At 45.3% G+C, this 16,867-nt stretch overlaps 1 protein-coding gene across 1 annotated transcript in view; it reads right to left on the minus strand.

Moving 5' to 3' along the window:
• Positions 1-16,867, minus strand: part of NLRC5 (NLR family CARD domain containing 5) — a 77,959-nt gene that overhangs the window by 57,234 nt on the left and 3,858 nt on the right. The window contains exons 2-3 of the mRNA XM_066637933.1: positions 4,578-4,871; positions 626-929 (exon numbers count right to left, since the gene is read on the minus strand). Of these exons, the coding sequence (XP_066494030.1) occupies positions 626-917 (292 nt within the window). The 5' untranslated portion in view covers positions 918-929; positions 4,578-4,871. The remainder of the gene's footprint in view (positions 1-625; positions 930-4,577; positions 4,872-16,867) is intronic.

Genomic DNA, 16,867 nt, shown 5'->3' on the forward strand with positions numbered 1-16,867 from the left:
TGCCCTCTCACCTAGCAATGGATGCTGTGTTGGCCTGGCAAATCACTCTGCATCACTCAAGCTACGCACCTGTAGTGATGCTGGGCTGGTTGCACCTTCAATGGACAGCAAGGCACAAACGATAACTGGGCCTGGGGGAACCCAGCACAGCAGAAGAGCGCAGAATATCAGTCAAGGCCACAGCTGACCATTGGCCAAGCAACCAAGACTGACCTTAAAGCTTTTAGAACCTCACTAGATTTGGGAAGATCAATAGGCTACTTTTTTCATTTAACCTTTATTGGCATAGAATAGACTACTTGCATGGGCAAAGTCATACTGGAGCTTGGGGGACCTCATGGTTCTGTGTACTCTTTGGTCTACAGGTTTTACATAAGGGGCAGCAGAGTCTGGAGTGCAGTGATTCTAGCTATTGATTCAGCCGATTGTGAATTGGGGGATGGCGTCAGGGGTGGCCAGGTTCAGCATTGGGCAAGGGTATGAATAGCTGAACCCTCAGGGCTAGTTACAGTGGTAGAGTTCAGGGTGCCCTTAGAGGGTGGGTAAGGAGTGCCATGGGAACCAACGCACCAGCAACTGGGTCTCAGCACCAAACTGAATACCACTTAGTGTCACCTGCTCTTACCTTCTCCTGACATACTCATGAACACAATTTCCATGTCCATGGGAAGGTTGCATTCCATACAGACACTCTGCACAAACTCTTTGAAGACAGGAGCGTCAGCCACCATCAGAAACATGTCCAAGACCATTGAGACTTTCTCTTTGCTGTCAGCCATTTCTTCAACCTGACTCAAATCTGCCTGGGGGAGAAGCTCCTTGGCTTTCACCAGCACCCACTCAGGAGTGCGACTGAGGAAGTCCACAAGCCGAGGCATGGCATTTCTGACAGCGCTCTGAAGGCCTGCATCATCCATCTGGAATGGAGGCTGGCCGGAAGCAAAGAAGAGGTTAAGTTGCCACCAGAACAGTGAATTCATGCTGAAATAAGCATCAATAGCTTTTGCACCTTCCAAATTTTAAGACCTACAGCTATGAGAGTTTCAGAATAACTGCTGTGCCAAGCTCTCTGAAGCAAATGTATTTGTGCCCAGAGACAGCATCCTGAATGCCACCCGATGCCATCTTGGATCTGTTGCCTCTGCCCTGCAGAAAAATCCAAAAACCTCCTTGCATGCTGCTGGGAAACCCTTAAGCATGGGCCTTCCTGTTTCTTTTACCAGTGAATTGCTGACCTTGTAAATGAAAAAAGAAGTCCCATACTTCCTAAACCCATGTACAAGAAGCACCGTACAAAGAATAAATATCACCTTCTGGCTCAAATGAGTGGGAAGTAGGTCAGCATGGTTTGGACTGGAGACACACTGGAGAAAAGTGCCAGCAGCAGTCTCGTGGTGAATCTGCCATCCCTTCAACCTGCCATTCATGCAGTCTGCAACAGGTGGCCTCATGGATGGGCTGGCAGTGTTTGTGCTCACACAAATTACACAATTAGTTACCCTGGGATAAAGACACATTTCTTCAGCTTCTGAGTTGTTTAAACTTTCAAGGGAAAGTTGCCAGTGGCTGTGCCAGTGGCTGATTGGCAGAAAGTGCCCAATGGCCCATTCCTCATCCTCCAGCTCCCTAGATTCAAAAAGGAAGCATGAAAGAGAGGAAAGTGGTGAGCTACAGCCTCTCTAATGCTCTGGCCTGACTATTCTCTTCTCCTCCACACTTCTTCTTTCACTCAGTTCTTTAAGAGCACTGGAGATGCTCTACCGTCCACATCTTTTCTTCCTCTCTGGTTCTTCTCTTCCTTTTAGATTCCAGGGGGCTGCAGGCACTGGTGCACCCTCAAATAAAGGGGAAACCACATTTGGTGCAGGACTTCAGGAGGCAAGATAACTTTAGTTGGCCTTTGAGGAGCTATAGATTCAAAGGAACTAAAACAATAACGCACATGAGAGGGTTTCCCCCAGTTCTTCTAATATTCTAGAACTTTGCTTTCCTCTGTATTCCCCTCCTTCTGAACTTTAGGAGAATGTCTACAATTAATTCCAGAATTGGACTGTCCAGTTTCCCAGAGCTTTCAGTCCGTTTAGTTCACCTGTAATTTTGTTCTCCTCAACATGACTAAATGTGCACATGTATGCCAACAAGTCACTACCCAAAACAATTTTGATGGAATGCAGGCACAAGCACATCCAGATTCTCTCTGTGCAGTGTATACGGAGATGTTCTAATACAGGGTGAAAGCACCACACCAAAAAGCTGTGCAATCATTTTTCCAATTGCTTATGCACTCTGGGAGTGCAGAGGAACGAAGACGTCAGTGGACTAAGAGATTTGAAAGCTCACAAAGAACAGTGCACACACACAGTGCCCTGTACAACATCTGGACTTTTTATTTATTTATCAATTTTTATACTTCCTGTAAGAAACTCCTGGGTGGTGTACATGGTTCCTTCCTTCCTTCAGTCCTCAAAATAACCCTGTGAGGTAAGTTAGGCTGACAGATAGTAACTGGCCCAAGGAAGCTTCATGACTAAGCAAGGACTTGAACCTGGATTTTCCAGGTCTAATTCCAGAACCACTACACCATCCTGGCGGAAAGGAGGATTTCTACTGGTGCCTTGCTCCACAGCACTGCACAGCCCCAAAATCATTGATTTAGAAATGGTAAGCCACCCATCCAATGCCTCTCTCAGAGGTGAGGTTGAAAAATTTCCATTATTTATTTGCCTGTCCACCTGTTGAATATTGCCAAGGGAGTCACTCACACAATAAGAAAACAACACATCACTGTTTTCTATAAAAATATTTTCCACCATCTTTTAACTGTTGCTTTTTGCAACAGCATCCTTTCTTATGTTGGCATGGTGAAAGTCACCTGTTTTGTAGCATAGCTTGCCAAGATCTTAGCAACCCTACTGTTTTTGTTTTCGCTTTTGTAGACTTGGGACTAGCAACACATCACCACAGAAACTCGAGTATAAGTGGATCTCACAGATAAGTTGAGGGCAGGTCTTGAGCCAAAATCATGGAATTTTCTGTGACCCTCAGATAAGTTGGTGTTGGAGGTGTTAAACAGTAGGGTGTCTGACTATAATTTTGTCTGATTTCCCCCTAGGCCAAATCCTGAAAAATAACCTACCACTAATTGTTACCTAAGAACTATACAGTCTCTATTAAAAATTTCGTAAAAGTTCATAAGATACATTTTTATTCATTAACTTTTTAAATTCTGGTCTTCACAACTTTTCTGTAAACACTATCAGAGTAAGTGCACTCTAAACAACATACCAGTAGAATCATTAATCAAATTTAAGATGTCTGGTATGTTAAGCCAGAGGCTCTACATATAGTGTACAATTTATAATACGTAACTGGGAGTGTGCAATTCAATTCACAGCAAAGAGACAAGCCACAAGGACTGAACATGAGCAGGCACAGCTACACATAGTTGCAACTTTATTTACTCAGAACTATATGCATTGCTTTCCATGGGTGTTATTCTTAAGTAATGGTGCACTGAATTATAGCCTGAAACTTTGTTTTAGATGGAAATGAGGATTACATCCTGGAATTTTAAAAACCAGACTGCTGCCAAACATTTGCAAAATGGGTGCAGAAGGGTTGGATGTGATCCTGCCAAAGAGAACTTGCTTGATTTAAATGGAAATGTTGAGCCCTGGCTTACTCTTTCCTCAGTGAAAGGGTTAACTGTGGCTGCAGCTTGCAGAGACTAATGGCCTTGTTGCCCTGGAGACTAATAGCCCTTAGTTATCTCTGCATTGTCCTTTTGCTCTCCTCTGGGCTTCTCCTGGCTGCCTGAATAGCTCTGACCCCCTGAGTGGCCTGCAGACAAGATGATGAAATGACTTACATTTGATTTATTGGCAGAAATTTCTTGGCTTATAGTCGAGTATCTAAAATCTCAGGGCCACTGAAAGCTGGCATTGGGCCTGGGGCAAGATGCAACAACAACAACAACAACAACAACAACAACAACAACAACAACAACAACAACAACAATAATAATAATAATAATAATAATAATAATAATAATAATAATAATAGCAACAACAACAACTCAGTATTTATATACTGCCATTCTGGTCATCGGATTACTCCTCTGACTTTATTCAAGGCTGTTTACATTGGCAGGCGTTTCTAAATCCCTCAAGGGGATTTTTACAATCATAGAGGTTCTCTCTTTCAAGAACCGACAACATTTCAGATGGATCTTCCTGGTTTGGTCTCATTTCTGGCCTCCAGTTCTCCCACGCAAGCTGACAAGCAGCTCCATCTCTCACATGGAGGGCAGCCAAGACACTTCTTGCTCACACCAAGAGCAGGAAGAATCACTCAGCTGGGCTTGTCAGCTGCTTCAAGGTCTTGCCATTCTCAGCCGTTCAGGGAGCTGCCAGTGTCCTCGAACTGGCGAATGGGGGAACCCCTTCCTAAATTTTCCAACATACATGCTACTACTTTTAAAAACTTTTCAGATAAGTTTTTAATTGACAGTTTGAACTTGGCATGAGCAAGATTGAAACTAAATGAAAACATTTATCAGAATGGGATCATTTCCTTACTTTGAGTAGAGCTCCTTTGTGCCTTTTCTTCTATCTCAGCAAGGTCCTCCTCATTTGCTTTTTCTTCTTCTAACAATGCAGCAGCATCCAATGACTGGCTTTCACTATCTTCCTCATTTCTAGGTGATGTTTTTGAAATAAAGCCCAGGTGAAATAAACTTGCCTGGCCTTTTTTTCATTTTTTTTCTCTTTTTTATTTTCTCTTCTGTGTTCCAGCTTTTATTTTGTACTCCATACTGCTAATTTCCCCTTCAAACAATGCCAAGACACATGTTCACTTGATTCAATGCCATCCTGGATTAAAATAAATGTGCGAAAATTGTAAAATAATCTCTGAGTGATTGAGTGAAACAAGCATAAGAAAATTGAAAAGTTGGATAAATTTATCCCAGATAAATATAAAAAGTATATGAGTGAAATCCCATGGACACTTTCAATGGAACTTTCTTACTTACTGTCAATGAAGTACATACTTTCAATGTATCTTCAGGGGTCCTTCATCCAATAAAATGAAACAAAAAAGCTCCCACTCTCCTTTCCAGGGGGCATGATCCAGGCTTGAGGGCTCCCCTCCTTCATCCTTCCACCAATCCATCTCCTCCCCTATGATCAATCCATCTATCTGCACCCTTTCATCTGACTATCATCCATCTCAGAGGCATCGCTAGATCGTTTGACAACCAGGGCCCATAAATCATTGACATCCCCCTCTATGACAAAATTATTTTCAGTCATAGTCATGACATGAAATGAATAGTAATGGCCAGAAAATAAAGGCAGTGAACATTTCCCAACAAGCAGGTGACAAAAGTCAGTGCCCTCCATCCCCTGCTGTTGCTCTCCTGCCACCTCTGGGTTTTAGAGGTTGCCGTTCTCTGAATGTCAAATGCAAGGGAGTGGCCACAAGGTACAGGTGTCATGTTGTCTTGAGTTCTCCCTGAGACATCTGGCAGGCCACTGTGAGATACAGGATGAATCTTTAGCCCAATCCTGCCAGACTGATGATAGCTTGGGCTGCCCTACTATAGTATTGTGGGTAATCCATCTGAGTGGGCCCAGAATCTTGTGTATACATTATGGACATATAAAAGCGTTAGCTGAAAATGCAGTGATAAGAACCTTCCCTCCATTTCTCCTATTTCAGAATAAATACCCAGTCTTTCACATCTAGCCTGTGTCTTGGGGGTCAAAAAAGATGCAACAAGGAGCCTCATGAAAAGTCTTGTGATTTTATGCATTTACTGTATTTTTGCTAAAACATAGCCATAGACCACAGCTGCAATACAAGGACATCTGCAAGAGGGATGTGAAGGCCTTAGGAATGGACCTAACAGGTGGGAAACCCTCGCCTCTGAGCGGCCCGCTTGGAGGCAGGCTCTGCAGCATGGCCTCTTCCAGTTTGAAGAGACACTTGGCCAACAGACTGAGGCAAAGAAGGAAGGCCCATAGCCAGGGAGACAGACCAGGGACAGACTGCACTTGCTCCCAGTGTGGAAGGGATTGTCACTCCCGAATTGGCCTTTTCAGCCACACTAGACGCTGTTCCAGAACCACCATTCAGAGCGCGATACCATAGTCTTTCGAGACTGAAGGTTGCCAACTGATGATAGCCATGGCAGCAGGGGAAAAATGTATGTTTGTTTTATTATTTCTTAGTGGGTCATTTTTCTAAACAAAACTGTCCCCAGCTACTTATTTCCTCAGAGGGAAAAAGATACAGAAACCCTGTATTTTTTTTTCCTACAAATGGGAAAAGCACTGGGGGCACTTTTGCTTAGAAGAATACCTTTGCTGACCAAGGCAAACTGGAATGGACGAACAGTAAGAAGGAAAAAAAGTTAAGCACATGCTCCCGCACCAGTGCTGCTCTGATTGAATGCTCAGTCCCTCACAACTGTATTTGAGTTGAAAGGAAGGAAGGAAGGCTCTCCTGCATCATGTCTAGTTTGGCCTATGGTGTATTGCAAGAGGCTCAAGAAAAGCCTTCCCATATACTCATTTGTCTTACTTGGACCCTCAGACTCCTGGGTGGAGGATGAAAACCACAAGGTAAGGACCCCGCCACTGAGCTGACAGAGTGATTGACCAAAGTGCGACATAAGCAATAATTGAACACACACACAAACTTGCAAAGCTGAATTTGAATAACAGGCTCAAAGACAGCGTCTCTCAAAACGGATCTGCTTGAAATAGCTTTGGTCTAACAACAAACACCATAGTTATGGGGATTAGTCAGCAACCTGCTGCATCTTGGTTAACCACCACAGACAGTTGGAAAACACTGATGGGCCACGCCTTTTAGGAAAATCATTTCCTCTCCCACAGTAAATGTCTCTTCTGTGCACCCTGTTTGTCCCTTCTTTTAATTTAGATGTTAACGCAGGGATGTCAAACCTGTTTCATACAGAGGGCCGAAGCTAGTATTCATTCTGCCTGCTGAGGGCTGGAAGTGACATCATTAACCAGTAAGTGACATCATTAAGCAGATGATGGCCAGAAATAAGCACTTCTTTCTGACATAGAAACTCATTCGCTGCAAATGACAGAAGAGAAAATGTACAAACCTTGTACATATTTTCAAGATATGAGAGAGCCCAATTATCATGCTGGGAGGGCCCAATTATCCCAGGAGCTGGATAAATTGCTTCCAGGGGGCTGCATTCAGCCCATAGGCCTTATACATGACACCCCCGTTCTAATGCACATTTTCACTGCAAACATGAACAATCACACTGTAGCCTTAAAAAGAAAATGGGCAAAATTCTACCAGCTGAATGGGGGAGGAGGGGTTAAGATGGCGACTGGCTAAGATCTCCCCATTGTACCCTCCTTAAACATCTTCCAAATTGTGCCTGTTTATGGAAGATATTGTGAGTTTCTTCCTTTTTAAATTTTTAATTTTTAAATTTAATCCTAATTATTTACTGATAAGGTACATTTAGGCTGCTTTGTGGCTTTTTGTTTTAATTCTTATGGGACAGCTCGTCAGATATTAGTGACGACGTGGGAGGTTTCGTTTCTCCCAAGTACCTCTGTGCTGGCGGAGACCTTCCTGGCACCTCTGATATTGGCTGTTTTGCTCCTGTGGGGTATTTTCAAGGATCGTTTTGGATTGTAATCATGGGCAGAAGGAGGAAAAGGCTGCAAGCGGGCAGTGTTTCTCCCATGAAAGTCTCCCAACACTGCGGCTTGATCAACTATCATCATGAAATGGAAATGTAAGTGACACTCCCAATCTTCCCTCATTCAACAACCCTGACTTTCTGGAGACTGAAGGTGTTCTGGAAGGGAACGAGCATAGTAATTCCCTAAGCCGAGATAACACTTGGAATAGATCTTGCCTTGCAGTGACTCCACAGCCTGGTGATCCTTGTGGGAGTGCACTGGGTGAAAATGCCTCACTCCAAAGCAACCAAATGGACTGGATGGACTCTGACCTAGACAACATTTGCCTCCTGACTTTATTAGATCACTCTTTACCCTCAGGAGAACAGTCCTGGCAATATTCCAAGAACTTAAGGAGATCTCTGCCCAATTAGCTATTCTACAGAAATAGCTACAGGAGCAAGTAGCCCCAAAATTCAAAAGTAACTCTCTGGCAACTTCACGATCTTCTAGGAACAAACAGATAAAGCCCAAGGACACTCCTGCCCCTGTAGAAGAACCCAGGAGCAAACCGGTCTTCACACTTAATAGAGCTGACCCTAAATCGTGCTGTTTTCAAGCCAACCAAATCATTCTAGAAGTACCTCCTTGAATCCAGCAGTTCAAGAGCCTGCTGACTCTCCTCAGGATGACTTTAGAGAAGAACTAACGCCATTGTTGGATGATTGATATTTAGCCCCTTCATCTGCTTCAGAGGGCAGGGCTCCCCTTAAACTTTTATCTTGGAATGTGGCAGGTTGGATCAAGAAGCTAAATGACTTGGATTTTATAACTTGAGAGCTTTTGACATAATTTTGGTCCAGGAAACCTGGCTGATGGAGAATATTGCTCTGCAGGGGTATATCGCTCATTCTCTACCAGCACAAAGACCTAACTCTAGGGGCCGTCCCTCTGTGGGGCTTGCGGTTCTGGCTTCTGATCATTTTCATGCTGATCTGTTACTAACGGTGGACAAGCTCTGTAAAATCCAGGTCATCAAGGTGGCATTATCCAAATTAATTGTTATAATTGTAAATGTGTATATGCCAGTTATGCCAGCCAAGGTCCAAAGGGTTCAACAATGGAACTATTTAGGCCAAATCTTGGAAGACCTGGAATGTAGATTCCCACAAGCAGCTTTGATAGTGTGTGGTGATATGAATGTGAGGGTAGGCCAGGGGGAAGGGATTTTTTATAAATCCCTATTCCTAGAGTTTCACCACTCCCCCCAATCTGTTCCTTTATTAGACATTCAAGGATAAACTGATTAACCTAGCAGGAGTGTCGCTGGCCAAACTAAGTATAGCGAAGAATCTCTTATGGCTTAATGGTCTACAGGACTTGAATGATTCTGGGGAGTTTACATACATCTTCCCTCTGGGTTCTAGTGTAATAGATTACATGATGATTCCATCCTCCATATTACTGCATGTCGCAGAATTTCGGGTGGCGGAACCCATGTCTAGTGACCACCTGCTGCTGATTTGCCATTTTTATTTAGAATTTAACCCTTCGAGACAAAAAAATCGGCCAGTTAGTTTGCTCTCAATTATCAGTAAAATGTACACAAAACATTTTTTATCAAGATTATTGGATTGGATCAAGGAGAACAATATTCTGGGCCCAGAACAGGTAGGTTTCAGAAAGAGTAAATCCATCTTAGATCACTGTATGGTCCTCTCTCATCTCAATAACAAACAGCTAGCCCGGGCTAATGGACAGCTCTTTGTTGCCTTTTTGGACCTAAAGGGCGCTTTTGACACAGTGGTTAGAGACATTTTGTGGCGTAAACTTGCACATATGGGGATGGACAGACGACTCCTCATCCTGATTAGAAAGCTATATACAGATAATAGCTGCCAGGTTAGAGTCTCCCTTAGAGGCAACCTCTCAGAGCCAATCCCTGTTAACGAGCGAAGCAGGGCTGCATTCTTGCTACAACTTTGTTCAACTTATTTCTAAATGACCTCAATACTTATCTTAAAGAGATCAATACTCACAGCTCTAAATTAGGCCCCAATCATATCCCACTTTTACTATATGCTGACGATATGGTTTTACTGTCAACTTCAAGGGTAGGTTGATAACCAGCTGTATTGACTGCCTAAAGAAAAATGAGTTATTTCTAAATTTTGATAAATCTGAGATAGTAGTATTTTGCAAATCTCAGAAACTTCTCTATTGGTCTTTCAAAGGGAAGGTAATTGAACAGATAAGAGAGTTTAAATATTTAGGGATCTATTTCCATCACAAGCATTCTTGGGTGACGCATCGTAAAATGGCAGTAAATCTAGCCAAAGTTTCGACCCAAGCTATCTTGCGTTTCCATTTCACCAGGGGTAACTCCTACATTCTTGCTGTACTGTCGGCCTTTAACGCAAAAACTATCTCCCAGTTTAGAATTATATGCCCAGGCACTGAGGTAAGATGTCTTAGCATATTTGGCATCAAGGACAAGTCAGGCACACCTGCGCAGTTTGGGCACACTCAACTGCCCTTGAAAATATGTTGGGTCATTGAACTCTGTGCCTGTGAGCAGCAGAATGCTAGGAAGAAGAATCTTATCTAGGAATGTGTTTGCGGTGAAGCTAGAACTAGCTAGTAGACAGCCAGTATGAAAAGTAGTATCCTTGTGGAAATTTCCCAACTACGTAATCTTATATCATGTGTTTTGAGACTTAATAAAAGGCTGGGTCAGGAGCTGGGAGGGAGCACTTCACTTCTCCCTTGATTTCATTCTTGCTCCTGCTTCCAGCACTTTCAACCTCTCTGAAACCTGTGTCTGTTGTCTAATTCTTGCCATGGCTTTTCTGCCACACCAACGCAGCATCTCAGGCTGCTCCTCAAGTAGCACCAAAATGCTACATCCCAGCTCTTATATGGAAGCCCCGTCTGGTCATCGGCCTTCGACCGCACAATTGAGAGAGTGCAGGCGATGTTCTTACGTAAGATACTAGGGGTGCCACGTTGTGTAGCCTATGCAACTCTTTGTTTGGAAGCTGGCCAACACAGAGTGGATACCCTGGCATGGCTTAGAACTTTTAGATATTGGCTCAGAGTATATCACCTGTAATAAGATTGGCTGGGGCTAAGAATAGGCTCTCAGTTTGGCTGTACTTGTCGTAAGAGGCGACTAAACAGCCACCGGGTAGATGGGACTCGTCAGCCTAGGAAGGCCTAGGAAGGCCTAGGAAGGCAGCTCATCTAAGAGAAGGAAGCCTAGGAAGGCAGCTCATCTAAGAGAAGGAAACTCTGACCTCAAACCTCCACTGCCTTGTGGCTACATCCAGTTCTGGAAAAGGCTTCAGGAGTCAACCTCGAGGCAAAATCAGGAGCCGGAGTCCCTTAGGCAGTTCATGGCTGAACACAGTCACGTTCTGGCAACTCCTGCGACGCCGCTGGAACCAACCGTATTGGCTTCTGCCTTTCCATTGGACCATTCCAGCGACGTGGAGAGGGGGGATTTGCTGCATGGGTAACAGCCTATCCTCCATACCTTCTTTACCCAGGCTTCGCGCACTGGAGAGGACACTCCAACTTCGCCATACGGCGTCGGCACAACACGGGAAGCAGCAGTTTACCGGTTATAAGTCTTTGCTCGATTGGCGTAGAGCATGACGCCAGGGGCTGCTTCCGACGGTGGGAGAGATCATTGCATCTCATTGGGCAGCTACCGCCCGCCTTAAGCTGGGCAGTCCCCAGCCAGTAAGGTGTTGCCTCGCCACGGTCCGTTAACCTCATGGGGTGCGTGGGGTTTAGGGTGAAAACCGACAAGCGGATCGACAACTCTGCACCATGCAACAGAAAACAGAAAACTACTGCCCTAAAGCTGGGCACCTGGAACGTTAGGACAATGACACCTGGCTTCTCTGATGACCTGCAAGAAATAGACGACGCACGCAAAACAGCTGTCATCGACATGGAGCTGAGCAGACTGCAGATGGACATCGTCGCCCTTCAAGAGACTAGGCTGCCAGATTCCGGATCTGTCAAGGAGAGAAATTTCTCATTTTTCTGGCAGGGAAAACCACCAAACGAAACCAGGGAACATGGCGTTGGCTTTGCAGTCAGAAATACCCTGCTGAAATCCATCATCCCACCTACTGTGGGAAGTGAAAGAATTTTGTCCCTGCAGCTCCAGTCATCAGCAGGACCTATCACTCTCATCAGTGCTTATGCACCGACTCTGTCGTCTCCAGCAGAAGCCAAAGACAAATTCTATGATGACCTGGCCACCACTGTCAAGAAAATCCCTGTAAAAGAGCCATTGTTCATCCTCGGCGATTTCAATGCTAGAGTTGGTGCTGATCACAGTTCATGGCCCACTTGCTTAGGTCAGTTTGGCACTGGGAGGATGAACGAAAATGGCCAACGCCTGCTAGAGTTTTGCTGTCATCACGGTCTCTGTGTCAGCAACACGTTCTTCAACACAAAGCCCCAACATAGAGTCTCTTGGAGACATCCAAGATCAAAGCACTGGCACCAGCTCGACCTGACCCTCACCAGACGCTCCAGCCTTCCCAGCATCAAGATCACACGCAGTTATCATGGTGCTGCCTGCGACACTGACCACTCCCTGGTGTGCAGCAGAGTGAAACTGCAAACAAAGCGACTGTATCACACGAAAAAGGAAGGAAGACCTCGCATTGATACCAGCAAGACCCGGGATCAGAGAAAAGTGGAGGAATTTGCACAAGCGCTTGAGGAATCTCTTCCAGGCCCGGCCGACGCAAACGCATCCAACAGATGGGAACATTTCAAGAATACCGTTTACAACACTGCCTTGTCCATATTCGGCAAGAAGACCAACAAGGCGGCAGACTGGTTTGAAGCCCACTCTGTGGAGTTGACACCAGTCATTGAGGAAAAGAGGAGAGCTCAAGCAGCATACAAGGCCTGTCCCAGTGAGCGCAACCTGCAGGTCCTCCGAACTGCTCGCAGCAAAGTCCAACAGACTGCCAGGAGATGTGCTAACGACTACTGGCTCCAGCTCTGTTCCGAGATACAGATAGCAGCTGACATGGGCAACATCAAGGGGATGTATGATGGTATCAAGCAGGCCCTAGGTCCAACACAGAAGAAAATTGCCCCTCTGAAGTCTGCCACAGGCGAGGTCATCCAGGATCGGGCACAGCAGATGGAACGCTGGGTGCAGCACTACTCTGAGCTATATTCCAGAGAAAATGTAGTCACCGAAGAAGCACTGAACAACATTGAGTGCCTGCCTGTGCTGGAAGAGCTTGACAGTGAACCAACCCTAGAAGAACTTCACGTGGCCCTGGACTCCCTTGCCTTTGGCAAGGCACCTGGAAAAGACAGCATCCCTGCTGAAGTCCTAAAATGCTGCAAAGAGATCATCGTCACTGAGCTGCATGAAATCCTCTGTCTCTGCTGGAGAGAAGGTGGAGTACCTCAAGACATGAGGGATGCAAACATCATCACGCTGTACAAGAACAAAGGTGACAGGGGTGACTGCAACAACTACCGCGGCATCTCTCTCCTTAGCGTTGTAGGAAAGCTGTTTGCCCGAGTTGTACTAAAGAGGCTCCAGGTACTTGCAGAGAGCGTCTATCCAGAATCGCAGTGTGGATTCCGAGCCAACAGGTCCACCACTGATATGGTATTCTCCCTTAGACAACTGCAGGAGAAATGCAGGGAACAACGACAGCCACTCTTTATAGCCTTCATAGATCTCACGAAGGCTTTCGACCTGGTCAGCAGAGACGGCCTCTTCAAGATTCTCCCCAAGATTGGATGTCCACCCAGGCTCCTCAGCATCATCAGATCTTTCCACAAGGACATGAAGGGCACTGTTGTCTTCGATGGCTCCACATCAGACCCTTTTGACATCCGAAGCGGAGTGAAGCAGGGCTGTGTTCTTGCACCAACCTTGTTTGGGATTTTCTTTGCTGTCCTGCTGAAGCAGGCCTTTGGAACTGCAACAGAAGGCATCTATCTCCGGACCAGATCAGACGGAAAGCTCTTCAACCTCTCCAGACTGAGAGCAAAATCCAAAGTCCAGCTGAAATGTCTGCGTGACTTCCTCTTTGCCGACGATGCAGCTGTCACTACCCACTCTGCCAAAGATCTCCAGCAGCTCATGGATCGTTTTAGCAAGGCCTGCCAAGATTTTGGACTGACAATCAGCCTGAAGAAAACACAGGTCATGGTTCAGGATGTGGACTCACCTCCCTGCATTACAATCTCTGAGCATGAACTGGAGGTTGTCCATGACTTTGTGTACCTTGGCTCAACGATCTCCGACACTCATTCTCTCGATACCGAGCTAAACAAGCGCATCGGTAAAGCAGCTACCACGTTTTCCAGACTCACAAAGAGAGTCTGGTCCAACAAGAAGCTGACGGAACATACCAAGATCCAGGTCTACAGAGCTTGCGTCCTGAGTACACTTCTGTACTGCAGCGAGTCATGGACTCTTCACTCACAACAGGAGAGGAAACTGAGCGCTTTCCACATGCGCTGCCTCCGACGCATCCTCGGCATCACCTGGCAGGACAAAGTTCCAAACAACACAGTCCTGGAACGTGCTGGAATCCCTAGCATGTATTCACTGCTGAAACAGAGACGCCTGCGTTGGCTTGGTCATGTCGTGAGAATGGATGATGGCCGGATCCCAAAGGATCTCCTCTATGGAGAACTCGTGCAAGGAAAGCGCCCTACAGGCAGACCACAGCTACGATACAAGGACATCTGCAAGAGGGATCTGAAGGCCTTAGGGATGGACCTCAACAAGTGGGAAACCCTGGCCTCTGAGCGGCCCGCTTGGAGGCAGGCTGTGCAGCATGGCCTTTCCCAGTTTGAAGAGACACTTTGCCAACAGTCTGAGGCTAAGAGGCAAAGAAGGAAGGCCCATAGCCAGGGAGACAGACCAGGGACAGACTGCACTTGCTCCCGGTGTGGAAGGGATTGCCACTCCCGGATTGGCCTTTTCAGCCACACTAGACGCTGTGCCAGAACCACCATTCAGAGCGCGATACCATAGTCTTTCGAGACTGAAGGTTGCCAATACAAATATCACCTGTCAGATCAAGATAGCCTGATTTGGGGCCTCTTACCCAATTCTCCTCTCTTTCCAGGCTTAGCTCTTCTGAGTAAGAAAATCTGTTCTATGGGACTCTCCTTAGACTTGCTAGGTGCTCTAGAAGCAGGGCAGGCCTACAGAACACTGAAAAAAAGGCTCAACATAGAGCAACAGGACTTTTATAGCAATGCCCACAAAATCTGCCCTCCAGTACATCTCCATCTTGCTATTCTACCTGGAAGGAGGCCTAAATATTTTGACTTCTTGGAATGCCCCCAAGAACGGAGGGCATTTACCCTAGCGAGATGCAATGTCATCCCATCTGAGCAGTTATTTGGCAGATATAGAGGCATTCCAGCTGCAGATAGAGTTTGCCCATGTAGGCTGGGAAATTTAGAAACTCTTTCCCACATGTTATTACATTGCACACTATACCAAGATCTTCGTATATGCTACTTAGCACCAATCTTGGCCACTATCTGGGGTTGGAATGACCAGAACAAAATTACATTCATACTCAGTGGGGTTAATGAAGAGCTTTCTGAGGGGGTGGCCAAATATATAAATATGACTATTAAGAGACGTATTACTAGGTTGGTCCCAAATGGCTGAATTGATGCAGCAAGGCCCAGTTGAAGGTGAACTGTTTGATTTATGTTGCCCTCCAGCCAATTTTGTGTTTTACACTATTTGTATTTTAAACATGCCAATAAAGGTTTCTTGTCTCCCAGCCAAATGTTCACTTCAGATAACATTCAGCAGGTAGAATTTTGCTTTTTTTCCTTTAGAATTTTGCCTGTTGCCTTTCAATCATGTTCCCATGCATTTTAAACAATGGGATACACTGCCATTTGTCTCTAGAAGTTGCTGTTTGGGTGCAGATGCATTGTACTTTTGGGATTCATTCCTAAATATTGGGGGGGGGGGGGAATACTGGTTTGAATAAAATGAATATTTATAGGAAAGTGCATTCCATTGAAATCCATGAGATTTCCTTTGAAGTAAGTTTGCATTGGGTTATTCACTGCAGCACTTCTTTGATATTACCCATTCCCCAACAAGTATGTCTTACATCAGATAAGTGGAATTTCTTATTCAGGTTGATTCTCTAACATACACCCAATTGAAGATTTTCACCCCATCATGTAAAGCACAAAACTCATAAATCAGTGGTCCTCAAACCTTTTAGCACTGGGACCCACTTTTTAGAGTGATAATCTGTTGGAACCCACTGGAAGTGATGTCAATAACCTGGAAGTGATGTCATGGCTGGAAGTGGCACCATTAATTTAGGCTTCGAACCTAAGCTGTGGTCAGCCAAAGGTCCCATTACACAGCACATTTGTGCTGTTATTTTGCATAGCTCAGAATTCAAACATTCCGGCCTGGAAGTCAAAGCAGAATGCAGACTTGGATCCTTCTCCAGCCACACACCCCATCTTTCCACAAATTCAGGGCAAAGCACCATTGCCTCTCTCCATTTGAGAGCTCATCCTGCCTAGCAGCTCTGTAGCCTGTATTTTCAGCTCTGCATTTCAATGGCAGCTGAGCTAGGTGCTACATGACCCACCTGAAATTGACTCATAACCCACCTAGTGGTATCTGACCCACAGTTTGAGAAACACTGTCATAAATATCTGTGAATTTCAAGTTAATACTGTCCCTAGACACCATATACATCCAGACTTTATGTTTCCCGAATATGAACGGTGCAGTCATTTTTTTGGTCCTTACTCTAAGCAGCCAAGTGCAACTTGGTCCCTACTCTAACCAGCCAAGTACAACTATCTCACTTGCCAAACCCAAAGCTGCTGGAAATTCCCCAAATGCCATCTTTTGGTTTCACAATCAGCAAACTGTTGGGGCTACTGCAACATGCCTCCCTTTTTCACTCCTGTCCATCACCAGGCTTTTAAATCCTACAGAATGCTTCATTAGGTAGGATTTAAAAGCCTGGTGCAGAGATTACCCACCCCTGAATTGCACTGTTCTCAGGGAACAATGTGATCCCTGAAGATTTTATAAAACCTCATCATGAAAGAGAAATAGACAAAGATGTGTGCACCTACCACAAATGTACAGGCATAAAAAAACAAGAGAGCAG

This window comes from Tiliqua scincoides, chromosome 9 (assembly GCF_035046505.1).
Source record: "Tiliqua scincoides isolate rTilSci1 chromosome 9, rTilSci1.hap2, whole genome shotgun sequence".
NCBI lineage: Eukaryota > Metazoa > Chordata > Lepidosauria > Squamata > Scincidae > Tiliqua > Tiliqua scincoides.